This window comes from Mercurialis annua, linkage group LG5, assembly GCF_937616625.2.
Source record: "Mercurialis annua linkage group LG5, ddMerAnnu1.2, whole genome shotgun sequence".
NCBI classification, from domain to species: Eukaryota; Viridiplantae; Streptophyta; class Magnoliopsida; order Malpighiales; family Euphorbiaceae; genus Mercurialis; species Mercurialis annua.
Genome location: NC_065574.1, coordinates 8,737,260 through 8,761,209, shown reverse-complemented (window position 1 = coordinate 8,761,209; position 23,950 = coordinate 8,737,260). Strand labels below are relative to the sequence as shown.

Here is a 23,950-nt window from a genome sequence, read left to right as displayed (position 1 = left end):
TCGTCTCTTCCATTCGTGCTATGGATTTCTCGACTCGTTTTAAGATTTGTGTAATTTTTTAGGTTTTTTATAATGATTTAAACATTTTGTAAATAAATTATTGTAGATGTAGAATTTTTTGTTTATAAAATTGTTCTATTATTCTTATAATTATTTATTTTGTCTTTTCTTATTCATAGATTTATTTATTGCTACTGATTTTGTAAAGAACAAATTGATTTATGGTGCATTTGTATTAATTTTATAATATATTTACATTTTAGTGTATTTTTGGTATATTTATAGTGTATTTCTATCGTGTTTTAGTATATCTATGGTGCATTTACAGTGTTTATGGTGTATTTGCAGTATTTATGGTGTATTTGCAGTGTTTCATGGTATAAACCATAAAAAACACTCTAAAATGCCATAAATACACTATAAATACACTATATATACACTAATATTGAACTACAAAAACACCATAAAAACACTATATATACACTATTGTTAAACTATAAAAAATAAAAAAAATGCAGGAAAAAAATTTATAAAAAAATAAAATTATTAAAAACTGAAAAATAGGGTTGTGCAATTGGTCGGTTCGGTCGGGCAAACCGTAAATCGGAATTGAAAACCGAAAAATGTATTTGTGAAATTAAAAAAAAAGGTATTTTTTCTAAATAAAAAAAGTCAGAAAAGAAAATCAAAACTTGACAAGTAAAAGTGTAAATAAGTTACCAAAACATGTATTTCAGGATATTACCACTTATTTATTTTATCTTTCTCTTATTCATAGATTTGTTTATTGCTACTGATTTTGTAAAGAACAAATTGATTTATGGTACATTTGTAGTAATTTTTTAATATATTTACGTTTTAGTGTATTTTTGGTGTATTTATAGTGTATTTTCCCTTTTTTTAGTATATATATGGTGCATTTACAGTGTTTACGGTGCATTTGCAGTGTTTATGGTGTCTTTACAGTGTTTCATGGTTTAGAGTGCTTCATGGTTTAGACCACAAAAAACACTACATAATGCCATAAATACACTATAAATACACTATATATACACTATAAATACACTAATTTTAAACTACAAAAACACCATAAACACACTATATATACACTATTGTTATACTATAAAAAATAAAAAAAATTCAAGAAAAAATTCTATAAAAAAATAAATTATTAAAAACTAAAAAATAGGGTTGTGCAATCGGTCGGTTCGTCGGTTCGATCAACAAAACCGAAAAAACCAAAATTGGAAAGCGAATAAGGTATTTGTGAAATTAAAAAAAGGTATTTTTTGTAAATAAAAAAAATCAGAAAAGAAAATCAAAACTTGACAGGTAAAAGTGTAAATAAGTTACCAAAACATGTATTTCAGGAAATTACCACATTAAATATTGCTCCTTTTCTCCTCAAGAATTCTTACTTGCTTTTTAAATGAGTTTGGAAGTTAATAAATTCAAATTCTAGCTCTCTTTGGTTTCCAATCATAGCCAATAGTTTGGGCGTTAACTTTGGTTTGATTTGCTTTCCATTAATCATGCGAGGTTGTCTCTCATTTGGCGAGGTATTGTTACAGTTTGTATAAATAATTCAGTTGTCTGAGAGGATTTTATGTCTCAGCTTTCAGTTAAAGTGGGTAATGGTTCAAATACTTAATTTTGGCGGATAAATGGTTGGGTTCGAATGAATTAAATCTGTAATTTGTGTCATTGTTTAGAATCTGCAGATATCCCGACATGATGGTTTCAGCAGCTTTAGTGGGTGATGGTCAGACCTGCAATATTCCTTGGGCTCGTCGATTAAGCTTTCTAGAAGAAGCTGAGTTTAACCGTTTTGCAGCTGATGATTTCGGCAGTTCATCTTCATTATGGCAGACAGGATATGCAGGTTTGGCAACTGTCAAAATCCTTTGAAAAATTATTGCACACAACCGTTGCGCCATGTCATTCGTGCAACAAACCAATTGTGCGTTAGCCATGTGGAAAATTGAATGATAAAAAAAATAAGTATTAATTAAAAGATTCCCTATCGCAAATGCTCATTGGCTTGATGTAAAAATGACGTGGCGCAACGGTTGCATGGGATAAACACTCAAATCCTTTACTTCAGCTGCTATGTTCAGAATTCTTAAAGATAAAGTGTCGAGTTTGAATGGTTCAGGTGGGGGAGGGAATGGAGTTTATTCAAAGGATATGGGCCACAAAGCTTCCTCCACGAATTCGGTTTTTTTATTGGCTCATAGCTCGGGATAAATTATCCTCAAATGCAGTTTTGGTTTGTCTAGGAATTATTTTAGAGGAAAACAATGGCTGTCTATTATGCTTGCAGAAGGAATCTACTGTCCACATTTTGCTTTATTGTTCTTTTGCATGGCAAACTTGATCGCATGTTATGAGATTGAGTAATAACACTTGAGTTTCGCCTTCTTTATTAAGTATTTCAACGGATTTTGGTCCGGCCTTTGTAGGAAAAGATATAGGATCCTTTGGAATTTTATATGATTCTTCATCAATTGGTCTCTTTGGAAAGTTAGAAATAAACGTGTCTTCAAGTACAAGACTAGCCGGATTGATGAATAGCATTACCAAGACAGTTCTCTTTTATAAGTCTTTTCATCCGTCTTTTTCCTTTTCTAATTTGGATGCTTACAGAAGTATGGATTTTATCTGTTTCCAACTCTGATTGTATTAGTTTATTTGCCTTTCACTTCTTGTGCTTGAGCTAATACAGATATCATCTATCAAAAAAAATTATCTAATTTTTTAAATAAAATTTGAAAAATTAATTATTTATTTATTTAAGACTTTTTTAAACATTTTTAAAAATAAAGAATTTATTTGTAATTTTTTAAATAGAAAAAAATATAATATTATACTTCTATTTAAGTCTGCTGAATTTTTTTATTTTTAGAGTAATTAAATCGTCAAAAAATCTCAATTTGTAGTACAATTAAAACATAAAAATTCAAACTAAGGTACAATTGACATTTTTTCTAGGTTAGGGTGCAATTAAAAAAGTTTAAAGGTGAGTAGTTTTTGAATAATTAAGTCTTTTTTACTATATTTCCCCCTAATATTTCCTTAAACAACAGATAGTGAGCGATATAGTAATATAGGATTGGGATTCTCTCAAGTTTATTTTGAACTTGAGGGGGTCAAGTTGATAATCTACACCGTTCATTGTAAAATAAACGGTATAGATCAAAAAGGTACAATTTTAATCAAATTAATCTACACCGTTTATTTTACAATGAACGGTGTAGATTAACAACATGACCCCTCAAGTTTATTTGAACTTGAGGGAATTCCAATCCAGTAATATACTATGCTCACGCTCCCCTTCACAATTAATCCCAAATTAAACTCTTTTTTTCATCATTTAATGGGCAGGTTTTAATCCTCTTATTAATATGCATACCCGAAACCTAAGCCAAAGTTTTCTCCTCTTGACTTAGCTATGGCTTTTGAATAATTCCTATCCAAATATTTACTTGTTTATGAATGCCATGTGTAACTAAAACCATGTGAATTGGCAACTCGAAATTAGCAATGTTAATTTTGCTAATTTTGCTACCTCTAAATTGCACTATAAATTCTTCACTTTTCAATTCAATTCAATTCATTCGAACAACAACAACAACAAATCAAATACCAAATATATACTCATCAGAAAAATGGCAAGCAGAGGTCAGAACTTCAGCTCCGAAGGTCAACAACAGGTAACATTTTCATACACTAATTAATTTCTTACGATATATTAATAATATTAATTGTTGTGATTTTTAATATTAAGTATTTAATTAGTTATGATTAAAATTAACTATTGTTGATCATGTACAGTTGAGAAAGGAGGAGCATGCAACTATTCAGCCATCTAATCCATCACTGCAATCTCATGACCATGACCATCACCATGACCATGACCAATCATCTTACACTACTCAGGCCACTCAGTTTCTTCAACAGGCACTTATTTCTTATTTTTCCTTATCATTTTTTTTCAATTTTACTTCAATTAAAGTAAAATATTATAAATAGACATGATCATGTGCCGAACTAGACAGGTTACAATAAAACCAGCACAATTCGATCACTCTTCTATGTATAAATACAAATTCGAATCAAAATTAATGATGAGATCTAATTTTCATTATTCAAATCTGATTCATGTGAATTTATGTTTTTTTCACATAAAAAATACTTTTTTAGTTAAACAACTTGTATAAATACGTTGGTTTTTTATTTTATAAATTATGGTATTTTCACCTTTTTATACAAAAATGCACTTTGGTAGACCATTAGTAGATTTTGAATTGATCTTGAGTAGATTTTAGTAAATATTTTGATACATTTTCAAAAAACTGTAATTTTATAAATACAAGTTAAAAAACATATTTCTGTTAAAAATAATACCTATAATATTTTCTTTAAAAGGTAAACAGTGTAAATTTTTTCTTAAATTTAAACATTCCAATTCAAATAATAAAATATTATCATCTATTTATATAATTTGGCTCAATTTTAAATAATACAAGTTAAAATTATAGACTGGAGAGCAAGTGAAGAACATGGCTCAAGGAGCTGCTGTGGCTGTGAAGAACACTTTGGGAATGAATGATAACACCTCCGACCCAAGCAACACTAGCGGAGGAAACAACCCAATCAACCTTAGCCATTCCGCCGGCCACCAGTCAACCACCCACACAGGCATCCACCAGTCAACCACCAACACTGGCAGCCACCAGCCAACCACCACCAACACTGGCAGCCACCAGCACAGGATTTGAAGCTCATAAAATGCATGATGATGAACATTAAGGATGATCATCATTTCGTATAATTTATTTATATTTTATCTTTGATTGTATTCTTCATAAGTTGTAATGACATGTGATCCCTCTTTGGACTAGAGGTGAATTTTTTATTATATTTTTTTTCTGGTTTTTGTTTCCTTATTTTTGGGTCTTTGAAAGGAAAATTGAGATAAATAATGAAGGAAAACATTTTGTTGTTTGTCATGAATTTTAATTTGAGATGATGTAATTTTTGTTCGTGTTACTTTTAATTAATATGTAATTTTTGTTCTTTTAAATTATGCAAATTGGAAATCAAAAATAAATATAAAGATGAAACAAATTAGAAGTTTAATCACTTAAAGATATCTAATATTTTTAAATTCAATATTTTTGTAACTGTTTTTTGGATAATTTGGAAATAACTTTTCCGTTCCAGTATTTTTGTAATTTGTTTCCGATAGGTGTATATAAATTCAATGTTTTAGTAACTAAAAGTAAAAAATTAAATATTAAAATATATTTGATGAAAATGTTAATAATTTTAACAGATAATGTTAAAAATATATTAAATTCAACACCTAAATTTTTTTCAGTGTTTATTATATTTCGTATATAATTTTATCAAATAATACCATACCATCAACATAATTACCACATACTATTAATAATTATTGCCATTTGTATACTATTTTAACTATGTTTTTTTTATTGCTGAGTTAAAAAAGTATTCCCCTGTTTTAAATTATTCACGGTTGCTTATTAATTTAAAACTATATAAACTTTCTTTAATTAATAAAAATATATTAGAAATATTGAAAATATAAAAAATTATTACTATATTAAATAAAAATTAATATAATATTTTAAATATTTATATTCATCATAAACTATGTTAAAATTTGGGGCATGGAGCCATTGATTTCAGATCCTATACAAGAAAGACACTATATGGTGATCAGAAATAAATAAAGGCCAAACTACCATTTGGGAGTTTTTATATTAGAGAAAAAACCAAAAATGGGAGTACAAAATAAATCAAAAATTACTCAAATAGGCAAAATTTAAATTCTTTATATTCATAATAAAATAAAATAAAAAATTTACATTTTCTACTCAACCACTAAATAAAGAGACATATGTCTTACTCACATGACTGAAAAAGGCAGAGAAACATGTCAAACAGCTGTCAAAACTCGTCAAATAACTGTCAAAACGCGTTAGAAGCGCGTCTGACACGTGCGTCAGTCACGCATCAGCATAACGTTTTAAAAATATTTGAATTTGTATCTTTTATGTATCACAGCTGTATCAGAACATATTTGCAACTCAATTTTAATTTTTATGATTTTATTTGATTACTTAATAAATTAATTTTACTAATTAGACAATTGTACTTGATTTTTATTGTTAGATGAATCTATAAGAGGTCTACAAGAGCCTAAAAACTTGGATTAGTAATGGATATGGCTTTGTCACAATGGACTCTTCAAATTATTATACCTTAAATGATTCGAACTATAAAAGATGTATTTGTGGTGAATCTAAGATGTATTAGAGGTGTACCAGTGATGTATCTATGATGTATAAATAGTTTATGAATAGTATATCTATAGTGTATCTATAATGTATTGTCGATGAATTCAATGTAGATATACATGATACATATACATAAAAAAACTGAACCAATAAGAATATAAATATAAATTCATTTAATGTCGTGTGTATACAATATTAGAGTGATATAACATAGATGTTTAATCAGTCATATCAAAAAAGAGAAGAATGTGTACTTACGATATATCAGCAATGTATTACAATATATCAGCAATGCATCTATAATGTATCAGCCATTCTAAAATTTATTTTATTCAAAATAATCATTTTGAGTTAGAGAAGGATTTTAGAAATTATAATCAACGGTGTATCCACAGATATTATTTCATCAAAATAAGTAAAAATTTTAAAAATATATATTTATGATGTATCAGGAATTTATCTATAATGTATTAGTGGTGTATATACAATGTATCATTGATGTATCCAATATATATATACATAATAAATTAAACAAATAACTATATAACGCCTTCATTAAATTTATCATCAGTTGAATACACAAATGACTTTATATTAAAAATGAAAACATTTACAATTTTTTAATTTACATAACAAATTTGATCTCAGAAATAATTCAGATACATCTTAAGAACAAGTCATGTACATTATAAAAATATTTCAGATATATCTAAAAAAAAATCCCAAATACGTCTCAAATCTAGCTCAGCTACATTTTTCGAAATAAAGAAAGTAGTCTAAACTTTTTGCAAAAACTATTAATGAAACCATCAAACTACAAAATAGAAGACAAAAATCAATAGAAAAAAATATATCAATAAATTAAATATTATATACAAAGATATAAAAATGATACATTTCAGATATATATATATATATATATATAATTAGGGCTGTGCGTTCGGTTAGTTCGGTTGGTTCGGTCACCGAACCGAACAAACCGAACATCGAAGTTTGTTAAATATCTCAAACCGAACCGGACCGAATTTTAATTCTGACTTATACCAAATCGAAAAGTTCGGTTTGGTTCGGTTCAGTGAAAAACCGAAATTTTTAACTTTCTCAAATTTTTAATTTTTTTATCATAAAATAAATTCTAATATTAAATAATAAGTGTGTAATAAATATTTTTATATATTTATTAGCATAATTATATGTTATATGAAATTTATTAACTTATATTTCAACTATAATTAAAATATTAAAACCAAAAAATATAAATTTACATAAATTTATATTTTTTTTTATTTTTTTTTAATTGTTCGGTTTTTCGGTTTTTCCGGTTTTTAAAATGCTCAAACCGAACCGAAAATCGAACACCAAATTTTTACCTAATTACAAACCGAACCAAACCATATTCACCAAAAAACCGAACCGTAATTGTAATTTTGGTTCGGTGAAACGGTTCGGTTTGGTTCGGTTTTTGCACAGCCCTATATATAATAAACAGGTAAGATACATTTCAGATATATCTAATAAAGAACTAATATGCGTCTGAGAACCAGCTCAGTTGAGGAAAAAAAATTCCAATTTTAGGTTCAGATTGTGATGATCATAACAGGTAGAGCAGTATGAGCACAAACGACAACACTTAAAATTCTATAAAACTAGCTTATAATCCTAATTTGTTATATAGGACTATACTAATATGATGTGGCATTATTATTGTTAATCGCAATTTTTAAATATTTATTTTTACTGCACTGCATATATATACCTCTGCAACCATTCCCGCCATCTCCATCCTCCTCCTCAGTTGGCATCACTGGAGATGCGAGTTAGATGACGTAGGAAGTATAGACCATACCTAATTGTTGTTTCTGTATCTCAAAAGTCAATTGCCCTTAATTCAGTTTCGAGCTACTGCATTTCAAAACCCAAGTACGGATTGAACCTAAATTTTTCAGTTCTCTAAACATTTATTAAAGGACATTACTAACATCTCAGATACATCTAATAAATAATTATTATACATCTAAAAAAATAGTCTAGATAAAATTCCTAATTGTTCTCATATAGGAAGGCTGCTAGCTGAGTAATCAACAACAGTTAAAACAATATTATGCTATGTTTAGCACAAAAAAGCTAAATATAATATATATTATTGAATTTCATTCCATTATAAAATACTAAATAAAATACTAAATTCATAATTTTATAACTATTTATCATTATTGATGGTAAATTGGTAAATGATTTAAATATATTATAATTTAATATATGTTAAACTTTTTAATATATTTAATATAAAATTTAGCATATGCTAAATTTAGTATGTAAAATAGAACTGTAATAAAAAAATAAGATGCTAAATACTAAAATTATAATATCGTAAGGAAAATTTGGCATTAGAGTGGAGATGGTCTGACTCTCGATCCAAACTCCAACAAGGCAACAAGTGAATCATGCATACAAAATTTTATCTGATAGGTAATAAAAATCCATAGATTTGATTACTAAATACTCCTATTAATAGAAACGATAAACTGCTACCTACCGTACCATATTATGTCTCTGCACTGCAGTGACTGTTTGCCTTGAGAGAAAGATCCCTAAAACCCAAACAGAAATCCATCTAAGATTAAAGTAATTAGGGTTTGTTAGTTTTGATAATTAGAAGAGAGATTAACGATAATGTCTCTAACAGGTGTAAAAATGTCCGAAGATGTGTGGCTAACATGTCTTACCCATGCATTGTCTACTGAAACTGAAGAGATCATGGGCCTTCTTCTTGGTGATATTCAGGTTTACTTCTCAATTAGGGTTTCTTTGTTTGTTCACATTTTTATGTTTTCTTTGACTTCAATCTGTAATTTCTGCTTTTCTTTTAATTGGATTTTATTTATTGTCTTTGTATTGTTAGGTGAATTGGGTTCTTGGAAATTTGTGAAATTCTGAATTTTAATAAGTATTTGATTCTGAACTTTCTCTGATCCTTGTTTAATCGAAGGCGAGTTTAGTGAATAATTCTGTGAATGAATTGGTCTTTGTTAGTTTTGGCTTAGGAATCTCATGAAACTTTTTCTGTATTTAGTCGAAATTCTGTTTTAATGCGTTGGTATTGATTCGAGCTAATTTTTTGAAATTGTAATTTTCTTTTGAGATACATGTATTTTTGATTGAGAGGCAAATGTGTATAGTTATCTCTGTTATTTTTGTTATTCCATTTTTATTTGTTGTGTGAGTGAATTTATTTATTATTTTGCAAATGTAGTTGTGATATGCTGGAGCTAGCCGAATTACTTTTGAAATTTGGCTTGATGCTTCTTTCCTGAAGTTGGAACTTAGGATGTTGTAATTTTGAGAGAGTGCATTTCTTGAGGAAAGTTTTGTTTCTTTTATGTTTCTTTGGACAAGTTGGAGGCAAAATGTGTTTTTGCTTTATGATGGTTTGTGTCTTATGTTGGAAATTTCAGCACTCAAAAAATGGAAGTGTTACTGCATTAATATGGGGAGCGTCGCCTCAGTCAAGATCTGATAGGCGAAAGGACCGTGTAGAGACAAATCCAGAACAGCTGGCTGCTGCATCTGCCCAGGCCGAGATATCCTTAATTCTTTCTTGTGTAATTTGTGTGTATTTTCTTTTATCAAAGCAGGGGAAAAGATTACGACAAAGTTTTTTTTTTTTGATACACCACATGACATGAAATTAAGCCTTCAACAATTAGGGTCTATCTCCATGCGTATTGCATGATAAATAAAATCATGAGCTAAAAGTTTTACATAATCAAAGAATTATTTTCATCTTTGTTTACGGGCCATGGCTTGTTCCCAACTTGGTGTCTTGGCTAAATTTTAATTTCTAGGGCTACCACCTTACTTTCACAATTCCGATAGCCCTTTATTGTGCTGCTAGAATAAATGCGATAGCCTCCTTCAGTTGCCTGATGCTAAGATGTTACTCGTTGTTGAATGCTTAATTATAGAACACAGAATGACAATATCAACAGGGCGAACAACAAGGGTGATTGGGTGGTACCATTCACATCCTCATATTACAGTTTTGCCTTCGCATGTTGGTATATTTCTAAGTTATAATAAACAAATTAAGCTATAGTTTTTGTTTATGACATGTTCGTTGTAATTGGTTGCATGGAAAGTTAAAGTTATGCATGTTCTTGGACTTCTGCAGATGTGCGGACTCAGGCAATGTATCAACTTCTAGATCCTGGATTTATTGGGCTAATTTTTTCCTGTTTTAGTGAAGATGTAAACAAGGTCTGAATTTAGTTGTATAATTGTATTCTTAAATAAGTCATATCCAAAAAATGTTTCCATCAAGGTCAAAATGTAACTGCTTCTGGTTATTTTAGGTTGGACGAATCCAAATCATTGCTTTCCAGTCCTCAGATGGGAAGCAGAAAAACATAATAAGACCCATTTCTGTGTCGCCTGCAAGTAGAAGTTTCATAGATGTTGAATCATCTTTAAGTTCCTCAGAAAATACATCAGTGAAATCTGGATCTAGAAGGGTTGACAGCTCTGAACAAGACACTGGTGATTCAAGAACTGCTTCAGGATCAAGCAAGGTATTAGTTTGATCCTCAAAATTGGGATTTATTTATTTAATTTGTGAGAACAATAGGGATTCAGTTTTCTGTTAATGGTTTTAAAGGGATAAACATGTATACATGCAATATTAGGCACCAACAGTGGCTTCATTGTAAATTGTAATGACACGTATTCTACTCTGTGGCATCAGTCATTTTATTAATTAATGCCTTAAATTTAAGCTTACCTTCCTTCAAACAAAGAAATAAGCAAATAAATTTATAGAAGAGAAAAACGATGGTGCATTGTTGCTTCTTATTTTGTTATGGTACACTTGGGATTTTGATAATGCATGTTAGTAGAATTCATTATGTTTCTTGTGGAAATGGCCTAGGTTGGATTTTATTTTTTCATCTTCTTAAGATAATTGCATATATGGTCGTTTACCATAAAAACCGTCTCTGTTTTTTCTGTATGCTGATCTTAGGATGATGGTCTTTCCACTTTGATGTTACATCTTCTAAGAATTCCAAATATGGTTGACAGCATGGGGCAAGATCTTTGGATTTGGGAGATTTCTTTGCAAATGCTGATTCCAACTATATAGGGGGAGAGGGAATTGGAGGAAATTACAATACTGGCAATTCAGACAGCACAATGGTTGATGTGGACCCCATGGATATGTCAGAAAGTATGCAAGAAGCTATGCACCGCTCAACTTTGGAAATGAGGTATAATACCAACAAATGTTCTTGGACACCTGATCCTCAGTGCCTTTTATCTGGATGCAGTATGGTTCAGTCAGGGTTATTTAAGGTCTTTATCAAGATCTAAAATTTTATTAACAATTGTGGCTGTGAACGTATGAGTTAATGCTGGACATTGTCAGAATACATCAATGAATCAAGAATGCCTTAGCTTTATGATGCTAGAAGACAATTCTGTACTTTAATTCTCAAATTGCTTCTTTTTGCCAACAGTGGTGCAGAGTACATCCGAAAAGAAATCCCTCTTCATGTTTTACCAACCTGGGATCTGCTTAAGCTTGATTCACCTTTAACATCGTTTACGGATTTGCAACGTGTACTATATGAAGAGGAGCGGGGAGCATATAACCAAGCTGTCTTGCAAAATATAAGGTGGCTATGATGATATACTTAAACTTATCAACTGACCTTTTTTTATTCAGTTGCGCATTCATGTCTTTGTTTTCACTGTCTTTTAATCAAATACAATTTTCACAGAGATGGAAAAGTACATCCGCTTACCTTCATACATCACATGTCTACATATCAAGCTTCCATGTGCAAATTGATTGAGTATTGGTTAGGAACAATAAACTTCATCTGTTTCCATTCTTTGTCTTTAGTCTCTTTGCCTGCTTGCTAATTTCTGTCATTAACTACATCATACTTGCAGTTTAAGTCCCGCCATAAACGCACTCCAAGACCGCTTACGAGAGAATGAGATACGGGTATGTATGAAACCAACTACTGTTTGATTGGCTGTAGTGAGATTGGATTATTAGCATCCTCTATATCCTTTTCTAAAGGCAGCAGCTATATGGTACCCGACTAGTATTATTTGGCATGCAGTTTGAGGCCTTTTATTCTCATGCAGTATTGAAAATGATAGAACATCCCTTTTACAGTTCTCATTCTAGGATCCTGCTTGGGACCCAGAAACACCGATTTGAATTCTTCATTCCTTTAGGATTTGACTAAATATGATATTTAGCTCTGATCATACTGGATTATAAGAATGTTCAAGTGTATGAAATCTAAATTTTAATACTTAAGTTCCCGTTTTATTTACTGCAACAACTGCATCTGGCCTCTGAATAACGATAGCAATGTTACATACTGTTATTGGTAGCCTATTTGATCTTCTGATGAGCTACTTTAAACAGTTGTCAATGTTGACCGATGAAGCCAAGTTGTTGGAAAGTGAAACATTCAGAGGGAATGAGTCAGCTTCTAGATCGCCCCGTAATGTTCCATCTCTTAGTGTGAGGAATACAGCTAGTTTCGGCAGCCGAACCAGAACAGGATCTTGATAGACTCCACTTTAAGCTGTGTTGCTTTTTGTAAGTGCTCCCTTCTTATTTACACGCTGGCTAGCTAGGTAGCCGGACACGGACACGGATACGGGGAAACGGGACACTTGGACACGGCGAAACGGTATAATTTTAAAGTTTCCTATGTAAAAAATAAAGTTTAATGTCCGAAACGTCGAGTGTCCGAAACGTTTCCGAAACGGGAAACGTCGATTGAATGAAGTGTCCGTGCTACCTAGCTGGCTAGGCGTTAGTAACCTCTTTAGACCAGACCCAAAATATTATTTGGATAAACCATCATTCTTTTTTCTTATGTGCCTACATTAGGTATATCTGTTCCCAGAGTCGGCGGAAGAAGAAACTTATACGCCTCGTTTTGCTCTTGGTATCCTAGGTAAGCTTAGATGAGCCTTCTTTTTTGTGTTTATGGGAATCATCTAAGAATTATTCTTAGGAGTAGCTATAGATCTGCTATGGGCTCAAGTATGTAGGATGTATATATTTCTTCTCGGCTTCTTTTAATCCTGTTTCCTGGTTTTTTTATTCCTGTTTATGAAATTGGGACTGTTTCCCTTAGTCGATTTGTAACATTTTTGATAGGGACCATCCTTTTGCTTGTAGATTTGTAGTATATTCGCTCCCTTTCTTGTAGCCTATCGTGTTGTTTAATCAAATGTTGTGCATCATATCAAAGTTATTCAATTTGCGCCGGGTGGTGCTTTAGTTGTATAATTGAAGCACTGAATCATAGGATTTCGTCTACGACTTAAGTGGCAGCTGCTGCTCCTTCACGAGAGGAGGAGCTCCTCCGAAAAAATTTAAAAAAATTTAATTATTTTTTGTAAAAAATATTTATCGGGTTTTGGTAGCGGATTCGTAATTCGAAGGAGGACAATGGTGGGTTGGAAGTTTTTTAATTAAATTTTTTTAAAATGATTAATTTTTAGGACTAATTTGAATAGTTTTAAAGTTCAAGGATTTGTTTGTATTTTTACCAATAGAAAAAAAGTATAATATAACCCTTCTATTTAATTGGTTTTAATATTTGCATCCTTTAATTAATTAAATTGTCAAAAAATTAAATTTTGAGGTACAATTAAAAACGAAAAATCAAAAAAAGGGTACAAATGAATTTTTTCCTACGTCGGGGTATAAATGAAAAAATGTTACAAGGTGGTGTTTTTTTTAAGTGATTAGGCTATTAAATTTCTATATAATAACTGATAGGTGACGTAAGTATATTTTGTGGACTCGCCATATCATGTAGTTTAATTAAAAAAAATATTAAAAGTATTCCTATAAGAAATAAAACTTAATAATAAAATATAAAAATTGAAATTTTGAATATTAATTTAAAAGACTTGGTACATCTTTTAACTTCTCAACTTGTAACTATTAATCCATCTGACTTCTTATTTCAGTTTAATTTGTTTCTAGTATCTCAATTTGTAGATTTTACATGTTTAACCTCTAAAAAAGAAGGGTGAGGCATAAATACGCTGATGTGAAAAAAATACTAACCAGACCGACACTTAACTCGACATGTTATAAAAAAATGGAAAGTCTGGGCCAAATTGGAAGATAGAAAGGTCACATGGGTGAAAGAGTATAAGTTCAGGAGTCAAAAACATGTCTTAATTTTATGAGACGTCAGCTAAAAATATATGTCCACGTGCTTTTCTTATTTTAACACCAAACACTTGATCTATCTAGGCAAGAATGGATCAAACAATTGTAAAAATGATAATTTTAGAAGTTAAGTAAATAAAATTTACAAATTAAGATGTTAGATAGGTTAAATTGAGAGATATATGAGATAATGAGTGTAAGTTCGGTAGTCAAAAGATACATAAGCTAATTTAAAATATAGTACGAAATGTATCGATAGATTGAAAGGAAAAGAAGAAGATTAGAATGAGTGAAGATGGTCGTGGTCATATGCATGGTTGTGACTCCCAAAAACAGAATCGAATCCGAATTCCTTTACAGTTTGCCTCTTCTTTTCTTTGCCCAAGAGAATGGACATTGGACAGCCACATTTTCTTTTCCTTTCTTTTTTCCGCAAAAATTATTCATAATAATTTACTAAGTTAGCAGCCGCAGAAAAGAATAAACCAAAAATAAATTAAAGGCAAAAAAAAGGTGGTCAAAATGAAACCTAGAAAACTTAGTTTAATATTCCTTCAGTTTTGTTTTATTGAAACTCACTATTTAACCTTTTTCTTTTTCTTTTTCTTTCATATGTACTAACCTATATTATGCCAACTTATATTCCATTTTGTATTCTAAAGATTATTTCTTAAGTAACAAGAAAAACAAGTGTGAAAACTTTCAGCCTTCTTCTTTTATTTTGCATGCTCATGCATGCATAAATTTTAATACAACACAAGGTATATATATAAAACTTGTCGTTCTTTGCTAAGAGTTTAGGAAGCAAAAATAATACTATATATTTAAAGGGAACCAAAATGGGGAAAAAGGGAATATTCAGAATTTAGTTAAAGCAGCAACAATTTTACTCCCAATTAATGCATTTTGCTTTGCACTTTGCTGATTCTCAAAGTATAGAATTTGACAGGGACACAACACTACCTCTTTTGATTTAAATAAAATAAATATGTAACTAAGTGGGCCTTCCTTACATTTTTATGTTACCAATTTTTCTTTGCATACTAAGAATATTACATATTCCTTGTATTGACCAAACATTTCATGAACACGTAACTATCTAAATAGATAATTTAAATTTTATTTGGATATTTTTTTATTATTACTATTGATATATGTTAGAAAAGAAAAAAGAAAAAGATGACAACGGAAGACAATAACGAAATGAAATGACTAAAATAATAACGCCAAAAAGGATTAAAAAATAATAAAAATAATCAATTAATATTGAAATCTAAAAGGACGAGTGCTCACCATAATTATTTTTAATAGCATATTTTAATTTTTTTAAAACCGGCCAAAATAGACTGCAGAGGACGGAGTTGAACCCCCGACTTCTAGAGTGCATGCACGACATGGATGGACTATGAACGACCTTCTTCCTTAGTTGGCACTACCGATATTGATGTAACAATCCGAACTTAATCGATCCAAATTAATTTTTAGACCTGATTTATTAACCGAAACTAAAACTAATTTGATAATTATATTGTAAGCATTGCAAGTTATTCAGACCATCCTCATATTTTGGATGTAAGATGTTACATGCACTCAATTTAGATTTTTCGTTCTATTATTATATCAGAAAAAGTGCAATATATGAAAGAATATATTCACCAAATGGCATTATACTATACATTAGTGATTGGAGGAGTCGAAATGGCTGTGGTCAAAGGACTTTCTGTAGTAGATAGATATTTGTGGATTAAGGAGTAGAAATTTGTTGTGTTTATAGGCTGACAAAATCTGGTGCTTGCTTTTATGTGGGATCCTCCATTGTTTGGGCTCGACGAATGCGACCACCTAAAGCTTCACTTTTAATTCTAAGTTTATGTATTTTGCATGTGCATGCAATTTCATTATCATTTCACTATATTTTTTCCAATCAAGGCATGCATTCTTTCTTCTTTTTCGATTTTGTGTGCTCACTCTTTAATTGAAATTTATATTTGACCAATTTTTTTGCATCAATTTAATTTGGTTTGCTTTTTCTAAGGTATAAAATAATTAAGGGGTTTAGCTTCACGTATTATCCTAGTTTCAGATTTTTAAACATATGTTCAACTCCTAAAAAAAAAAAAGTATGTCCATAACCATCCAACAATATAATATTTTTGTAAATTTTATAAATTTTGAATTTAATATCGGCCAAATTATTGATTATATAAACAACAAGCTTTAACTTAAATGGTATAAATGTTGAACAACATTATACTAAATAAAAAATTATAGATCATAAAGATTCATCATTCATTAATGTAATTACATTAATTTCTATTTATAAATCAACTAGTTTTTAGTTATTTAATATAAAATTCGTTCATATATCCACAACTATATGCATTGAAATTAGTATGAATAAAAAATATTAACAGGCTGATTCAATAATTTTACATTACATAATCGAGTTCCCACTTTGGAATTTTTATTGCGGCGTTTTATAGTTTCTTTTGACAATTTCATGCGCTCTCTTTGTAATGTGGTAGAGTCGCAGGAGCATTTGTTTATTCATTGTGTTTTTGCAAGGAATGTTTGGTGTGGTGTGATTCATAGATTGAATATCGCTTGGGTGTTTCCGAATTCTTTTGAAGAATTTATGATGCAGTGGCAGAGTGTTGTTCCGAGAGGACTCTACTGGAAACTTTGGGAGATTTTATGGTGTTTTGTAGTTTGGGAGATATGGAAATCTAGAAATCGCAGAGTTTTTCTGAATGAAAGTTCTTCTATAGAGAAAGTGATTTTTAGTTGTTTTAAAAAGGCAGTTTTTCTCTTTAAATGTTGTAATAGGAACTTCAGTTATTCGGGTATGAATTTTTTTAGAAATCAATTCTGTATTTTGTACTCGAACATGTGATTTTGTTTTCCGTTTCCTATTGTCTAAGCCTTTAGTGTGCCAACTATAGTGTGCCACTTCTTGTACGAAAGCTATATGTTTCGGTTTTGCCACTTTTTGTGGCTTTAATATAAGTTTATATTCATAAAAAAAAACTATATTTAAAATGCAAACAAAATATATTAAAATTCTAGTTTATAAAAATAAGACAATTCAACATCTTTAAGCAATTTTTTTAAATAAATTTGTCCATATTTGGAGAAATATTTTATAACTTTTTTATAATAATAATTTATTTTAGTAATAACATACATACTTCGATTAAATTAGATAGATAATGTTTTTAAAATTTATGAGTTACTTTTCAATTATGGACTAATTTATCATAAAAGTAAATAAAAAGATACCAATGAATTATAGCTCAAATGGTATAAACGTTTTACAACAATCTGTTAGGTTGTGAGATAAATTCCTCCCACAAACACTTCTTCTTCTCCTAATAATTAAATAGATAAAAGATTAATTTTTTTTTATCAATTAAACTCTATATCTTTTCATCTGTTACTTGAATATAATTAACACAAACTATAAAATTACTGGACCAAACTGTAATTTTGTTTAGTGGGGATATATTTATCAAATCCACTATTATTTTGAATATTTAAATTCATTTTTCTAATATTTATTCATATATCCAACTCCATCGATTCCAATAAGAAATAATGAGTAAGCATATGCAATAAAAATGTGAGAAACAAGAATATGACACTTTTAAAAGGAAAAGCACTATGAGAAAACTGAAAAAAAGAGTGTTATGAGTGATTGCGAATTTTGAAGAAACCCTAAAAGAATCAATGGGCAAAGTAATTGTGTTGTGTGTTCAAAATTTCGAAAAAAACTCAGTCTTTGAAATTGTGTTTGTTCCTTTATCTCTTTAATTTCTTTTTGCTACTTTAGATTTTTGTTTTGATTGATATTCTCATTTATCAAGGTTTTTATGAAGGTGAAGAATACGAAAAAGCTAGCTTAATTGGCCCTCCATTTTTATTCCTCTTTTTCTTCAATCTTAACCTAAACCTAAACCATGCATATCCATTTATATATAAATCTCTAGCCACCTTCCCTTCTTCAAAACACTCCTCACCATTTCTTTCATATTTCAAATTTCAACTTTTTTCTACTTCAAATTAAGGTTTGTAATTCCTTTAAGTATCATTACTCTCGATCTTTTAATTTTTTTGGCACCTAGAGCATAATTTCTCGTGTTATACCTAGAGCATAATTTCTCGTCTTAATTATGTAATTTGATTAGAATTAGTTTAAATTTGTGCATGGTTTTGAGTACCATTTATTTATTATATAAATGTGATGCAGAAATAATGAGTAGGCCCGGAGATTGGAACTGTAGGTCATGTCAGCATTTGAACTTCCAAAGACGTGACTCCTGCCAACGGTGTGGGGACTCTAGGTCAGGAGGAGGAGGAGGAGGAGGAGGTTTAGACTTTGGCGGCTATGGTGGGAGAGTTGGGTCGTCATTCGGGTTCAGTACCGGCTCGGATGTCCGTCCCGGTGATTGGTATTGCTCAGCTGGAAACTGTGGGGCACACAACTTCGCGAGTCGATCGACTTGCTTTAAATGTGGGGTTTACAAGGACGATTCTGCCGCTGCTTGCTTTGATTCTGACATTTCTCGCTCTCGAGCTTTCGGTGGCGGTGCCAACAATCGCTCTAGTTGGAAATCTGGAGACTGGATTTGCACCAGGTATTTATATAATTGTCGTTATTTGCAAAATTTACGGATCAGATTGCCAAAATTATAATTTTTTAACTATGAGTTTGATGATAATTATTGATATAAATTCATTTAGTTCTTATCATGTAATAATTTTTCAGCCATCAACCATTTTTTTCTATAATTTCTTTTATATTTAAATGTAACACTTTATCCAATGCATGGATTGGTTAAACCCTAATTTTGACTGCTTTAATTTTGCATGTGAGAAACTTTAAGAATCTGCTTTTTCTTTCTTACCAAACAGTATCTTTTTGTAAAGTAACTGGAGAAAGCTAAGAAAATTGTGAATTTGTGGACAGGTGGGGATGTAATGAGCACAATTTTGCTAGCAGAATGGAATGTTTCAAATGCAGTGCCCCTAGAGAGCTTAGCAGTAGAACCACATACTAGACATGACGAGTCCATGCAAATTTTCTCCATTTTCTGGGTATAATTGAACATAAATTATATACTTATTCTTTACATATTAAGTTTTATAATTTATTTAATCAGTTCACTAATTATAATTATTTATTTTTTGTATATTTTTTACTTGCAGGTATTGCACCAACCAAGCGAGACAATATCAAAGATGAATTAATATTTATATCTTCTTTATCCCTTATATTAAATTTGTTTTCAATGTTAGCTAGGGTTCATGAGGTGTAAAAACATGGTCTAAACTCCATGTTTAATCTATAAAAAAACCCTCTGGAAATTTTGTTGAGGCTTAATTTTGATATTATTAGAATTATATGATTGTACTTCTATGGAGCTTAATTTAATTTGATGTACTACTTTATATGCTTTTGTCGCCAAAGTGTAATTTCTCTTTATCTACTTTATATGGTGCATGGTTTTCTCAAAAGAAGATAATTATTATACTCTTCTACTCATTATTGGAAATGATTGTTATTAATTAACTTCACCATCAACATCTCTCTCTAATATGGATAAGGGAAATTCTATTTGGCCAGAATTTCTTGGACACAAAAAAGCCCAAAAGGGCATCTTTGCAAAAACTTACCAATTAATCTAATCCCTCATCAACATTAATTACTAAAAAAACTAACAATTTCCTATGCAATAACAGTGAATTTTTTCCCTCCTATATCCTTTTATATCTCGTTGATCCCACTCATTGGGCCAAAAGTATTATTAAAACCTTTACGTTGATTTCATATTTAACTTTAAACCTTAATGTCGCTATTGTTTTCATTTGAATCCTAAAATTATACTCCCTCCGTCCACAAAAATAGAAAAAAATAGAATTTGCACATGAATTAAAAAATAATAGTTAAAATAGTTATATTTTCTTAACTTCCAATAGTAATCTTAATAAAATTATTTAAATATTTTAAATATTATTAATTTATATTATATGCAAGGTAATTATTTTGTGGGAATTGTAATTATTTTAAAAAGATAAATTTCTTATTAACTTTTGTATTGTATAAAGTGATAATTAATGATGATTTATAAAATATAACAAAAATTGTTGAAATTTATGAAAATTAATATTTGTATTATTCAAATTAATATTAGTAATTTTGCCTATAATTTAGGACGTCCAAAATAGCCATTTTACCCATCTTTATGAGACGGAGGGAGTATAAAAAAAGGTCAAATTAAACCCTGTTTAGCATATACTATCGATAGATCGACAACATTTGTCAGACATGAGCAATTTATTCAAATTATATCCAAATTAACATGTATTCATGATAATTATAGTTTTTTTAGTATTTATTAAAACTAATCTTTTTTAATATTATATTTTACAATAAAAATTTATAAATTAGCTAGATTACAACTTCTATAAAATTACTAGTTATTTACAATTATTTAATTAATTTGTCCATAATTTTTATGAATTGAAAATATAAAAAAGTATATTTCCATAACAATTATTTAATTTATATATATCTATAAAGATGAGGAAATAATATTTTTTGATTGTTCTGCAAAGGTACCTTCTTATATTTTCATTTCATACAAATTATGGCCAAATTAATTAAATAATTGTAAATAACTAGTAATTTTATAGAAGTTGTAATCTAGCTAACTTATAAATTTATATATATATATATATATATATTAAGATAATAGTAAATTAAATCATATTATATATATTGGAATAAAATATTAAAATTATAATTATAATAATCAAATAAATGATTTTTTTGTTATAATTATTTGTTGGACTGAAAATATAATATAAAGATAAATATATAACGGCACAAGTTAAAGTATACACATTTTTATTTATTTATTTTAGGCTAATTTTAGGAAAAACTACCCACCTTTTATCTTCAAATCTCAATTCATTTGCATTGTCACATCTTTTATTAATCGCGGTATTTTTTACAATTATATCACAATTTAAAAGTTTATTGCAATTATGTTTAAATTTTTGTATTTTAATTTTAAATTCAGATAATTGCATCCTTTATCAATTTTCACCAGATCATAAATATTTAATTGAAAATCATTAAGATAATTGTTTTTGGATTTTTTTTTATCAAATTTAACCCATAATAATAATATTTATTACCCAATCCACTTATCAATTAGATAATTTAATGCACTCTTTGCTAATTGAAAAAAAAAAATCCTCCCAAATCAAAATTTAAAATTTAAATGAGATGGGTATTTTTATTTTATTATTTATTTATATATAAAGTACAATTATACGTTATAGAATTATGCATGTTTATTTATATTTTATTTATTAATTACCTATTAAATTTCCAAAAATATATATTTTTAATCACTTCTTTTTCGAGTAGGGTACGGATTTGTAAGTGTCCAATATATATAAAAACATTTTGATACGTGCATATATATTGTATAACATATAATTCTATAGGTAATTAATAAATAAACAACAATCTTTAATATTGTATATATATTGATACGTGCATATATATTGTATAACGTATAATTGCAAATGAACATCGATCTCTGGAAAAAAGTAAAAAAACTGATTAAATTATTACTATTTGAGATACGAAAGACTGATAAAAAAATTAAAACAGAAAAGAGACTTTGGTGAACACAAATACTAACCTAGTAACTATTGGGCAATATCATGTGAAAAGTGCTTATGTCTTTTTAATATTTTAATTTATAGTGTTATTGTGTAGGGATAAAGATAGAAGGGGATAAAGATGATAGTATCTGAGTAAGGAGGCTAGCACATTGAGGCTCTGACAGCTGCATCTACACCCATATCTTGAAGTCCAGATGTCACAAAACCTAAGGAAAGCTTCTTCAAGAAATTTTGCACAGTTTTAAATATCTTATCCTTTTCCATTCCATTCCAACTAAATAATTACAAATTTGGTTCACTTTCAAATGTCTGTTTCGCTTTTTGTTCCATGCTAACTAATCATTATACAAGTTGGATAGTGAGACTCCTAATGGCAATACTGTAATATATATATAAAAAAAAATATGTTGGAACCCAAAAACACTGTTCAATGTAGAGTATTTTTGGGTTCTACTTTATAAGATAGAATATAGAATGTGTGTAAGCCTGCTGGAATTGCCTTTCAAAGGAGAAATCAGAAATGCACTTCACTATTTTATTTTTGGATTCAAAATCTACAAGTAACTCTTTATGCAACTTGTCAGTGATAGCAACTTCATATTGCTCAACAAATTGTTTCAATGTGCTACTAGATGTAATGTAACCATCAAAAAAAGATACATTCCTTCACTTCTCTGAGTTGATACCATTCCTGCCAAAAATAATGATGTAGGAAGACGGGAACCCAACTTTCCCTTTTATCATATAAGTCAATTAACCAATCATTATTTTCCAATCCACGCCTTGTTATAAAACTGTTCCAATTAGTTTCAAATATTTCAACAGTAAGGCTTTCGTAGATTATAGTTTTGAACTCTAGGCTCACGCTGCCAAATTCAGGAACATTTTTCAACTTTTGAGGTAGTTTGCACATGATATGCCAAAGACAAAACCGATGAATAGTGTTAGGCATAACTTCCCTTGTAGCTGCCTTGATACTCTCACACTGATCTGTTAAAATAGCATGAGGATGTATACCTCCCATTGCTTCAAGCCAATTTGAGAAAAGCCACTTAAATGATCGAATATCTTCATGCGTAACCAAAGCACATCCTAATAAAATTGATTGTCCGTGGTGATTAATTCCTACAACAGTAGCAAAAGGCATTCTATATTTGTTGACAAGATATGTGGTGTCAAAACTTACAACATCATGAAACTCTTCATAGGCTGCTTTGCTACGAGGATGAATCCACATAACATTTAGAAGCCTGCCTGCATCGCTAACTTCCATCAAATGAAAAAAATCTCTGTTTATTTGATGCATTCTTACAAACATCTTTCAAATTGCTTCTGCGTCTCCTACGCCTAATCTTAGCCTCCTTCTCTCCTCAATAAAATTCCGACAATCTTTAGGCACACATCCTAAGTTTAAAGGCCCACCAGATTGCACTTGCATCATCCTAACATTTTTGCAAGGTCTCACGCCAGATATGTCATTTGCTTCCAATTGGCGTTTCATATGTACATTTATTGTTCTATGAGCACTCATAAAGCATGACAAATTAGAAACTAACTCGTGATTATGATTGAACGAAATCTTGGAAACTTCCCAATTATTATCAGCTCTTTTAATTGCATTAAACGAACTGGGCAACCGATTCTCTTTGATTGCTTCTGAAATTTTGTATTCCTACCCTTGTCGCAACTTAATGTAACTTACTTATCCTGT

The 23,950-nt window shown here is 29.7% G+C and overlaps 4 protein-coding genes across 6 annotated transcripts; 3 read left to right on the top strand and 1 right to left on the bottom strand.

Annotated features, from left to right (window-relative positions):
• The first annotated feature begins 3,602 nt into the window (after positions 1 to 3,602).
• On the top strand, positions 3,603 to 5,016 carry LOC126680381 (late embryogenesis abundant protein 7). 2 transcript variants are annotated; one of them, XM_050375508.2, is made up of 4 exons: positions 3,603 to 3,713; positions 3,835 to 3,960; positions 4,542 to 4,694; positions 4,749 to 5,016. In XM_050375508.2, the coding sequence occupies exons 1-4, from the start codon at positions 3,669 to 3,671 to the stop codon at positions 4,779 to 4,781; spliced, it is 357 nt and encodes a 118-aa protein (XP_050231465.1). In that variant the 5' UTR covers positions 3,603 to 3,668; the 3' UTR covers positions 4,782 to 5,016. The 2 variants fall into 2 exon arrangements, with proteins under 2 accessions (XP_050231465.1, XP_050231463.1); XM_050375506.2 differs by having other exon boundaries at positions 4,542 to 5,016.
• A 3,719-nt stretch (positions 5,017 to 8,735) lies between these two features.
• Positions 8,736 to 13,586, top strand: LOC126682599 (uncharacterized). 2 transcript variants are annotated; one of them, XM_050378326.2, is made up of 12 exons: positions 8,736 to 8,795; positions 9,013 to 9,110; positions 9,782 to 9,908; positions 10,298 to 10,384; positions 10,498 to 10,583; positions 10,679 to 10,894; positions 11,403 to 11,587; positions 11,837 to 11,995; positions 12,101 to 12,181; positions 12,276 to 12,330; positions 12,766 to 12,942; positions 13,240 to 13,586. In XM_050378326.2, exons 1-11 carry the CDS (start codon positions 8,771 to 8,773, stop codon positions 12,910 to 12,912), a joined length of 1,266 nt encoding a protein of 421 aa, XP_050234283.1. In that variant the 5' UTR covers positions 8,736 to 8,770; the 3' UTR covers positions 12,913 to 12,942; positions 13,240 to 13,586. The 2 variants fall into 2 exon arrangements, with proteins under 2 accessions (XP_050234283.1, XP_055961928.1); XM_056105953.1 differs by lacking the exons at positions 8,736 to 8,795; positions 9,013 to 9,110; positions 9,782 to 9,908 and having other exon boundaries at positions 9,922 to 10,380.
• Positions 13,587 to 18,397: 4,811 nt separating this feature from the next.
• LOC126682317 (uncharacterized) lies at positions 18,398 to 19,991 on the top strand. Its single transcript, XM_050377957.2, has 4 exons — positions 18,398 to 18,605; positions 18,788 to 19,175; positions 19,508 to 19,635; positions 19,747 to 19,991. Exons 2-3 carry the CDS (start codon positions 18,793 to 18,795, stop codon positions 19,596 to 19,598), a joined length of 474 nt encoding a protein of 157 aa, XP_050233914.1. The 5' UTR covers positions 18,398 to 18,605; positions 18,788 to 18,792; the 3' UTR covers positions 19,599 to 19,635; positions 19,747 to 19,991.
• Positions 19,992 to 22,380: 2,389 nt separating this feature from the next.
• LOC126681402 (protein FAR-RED IMPAIRED RESPONSE 1-like) lies at positions 22,381 to 23,545 on the bottom strand. Its single transcript, XM_050376941.1, has 3 exons — positions 22,926 to 23,545; positions 22,739 to 22,867; positions 22,381 to 22,513 (listed from the first exon to the last, which is right to left on the bottom strand). The coding sequence occupies exons 1-3, from the start codon at positions 23,543 to 23,545 to the stop codon at positions 22,381 to 22,383; spliced, it is 882 nt and encodes a 293-aa protein (XP_050232898.1).
• Between the last annotated feature and the right edge of the window lie 405 nt (positions 23,546 to 23,950).

Excerpts from the sequence above, each read along its gene's own strand:
- LOC126680381 (XM_050375506.2), top strand. The coding sequence starts at position 3,669 with ATGGCAAGCAGAGGTCAGAACTTCAGCTCCGAAGGTCAACAACAG. Across the intron at positions 3,714-3,834 it reads GCTCCGAAGGTCAACAACAG|TTGAGAAAGGAGGAGCATGC; the intron begins GTAACATTTTCA and ends GATCATGTACAG. Across the intron at positions 3,961-4,541 it reads CCACTCAGTTTCTTCAACAG|ACTGGAGAGCAAGTGAAGAA; the intron begins GCACTTATTTCT and ends TTAAAATTATAG.
- LOC126682599 (XM_050378326.2), top strand. The coding sequence starts at position 8,771 with ATGCATACAAAATTTTATCTGATAG. Across the intron at positions 9,909-10,297 it reads TGCATCTGCCCAGGCCGAGA|GAATGACAATATCAACAGGG; the intron begins TATCCTTAATTC and ends TTATAGAACACA. Across the intron at positions 10,584-10,678 it reads TTAGTGAAGATGTAAACAAG|GTTGGACGAATCCAAATCAT; the intron begins GTCTGAATTTAG and ends TGGTTATTTTAG.
- LOC126682317 (XM_050377957.2), top strand. The coding sequence starts at position 18,793 with ATGAGTAGGCCCGGAGATTGGAACTGTAGGTCATGTCAGCATTTGAAC. Across the intron at positions 19,176-19,507 it reads GGAGACTGGATTTGCACCAG|GTGGGGATGTAATGAGCACA; the intron begins GTATTTATATAA and ends ATTTGTGGACAG.
- LOC126681402 (XM_050376941.1), bottom strand. The coding sequence starts at position 23,545 with ATGCATCAAATAAACAGAGATTTTTTTCATTTGATGGAAGTTAGCGAT. Across the intron at positions 22,868-22,925 it reads CATTATTTTTGGCAGGAATG|TAGCACATTGAAACAATTTG; the intron begins GTATCAACTCAG and ends CATTACATCTAG. Across the intron at positions 22,514-22,738 it reads TCTGATTTCTCCTTTGAAAG|TTGGAATGGAATGGAAAAGG; the intron begins GCAATTCCAGCA and ends GTAATTATTTAG.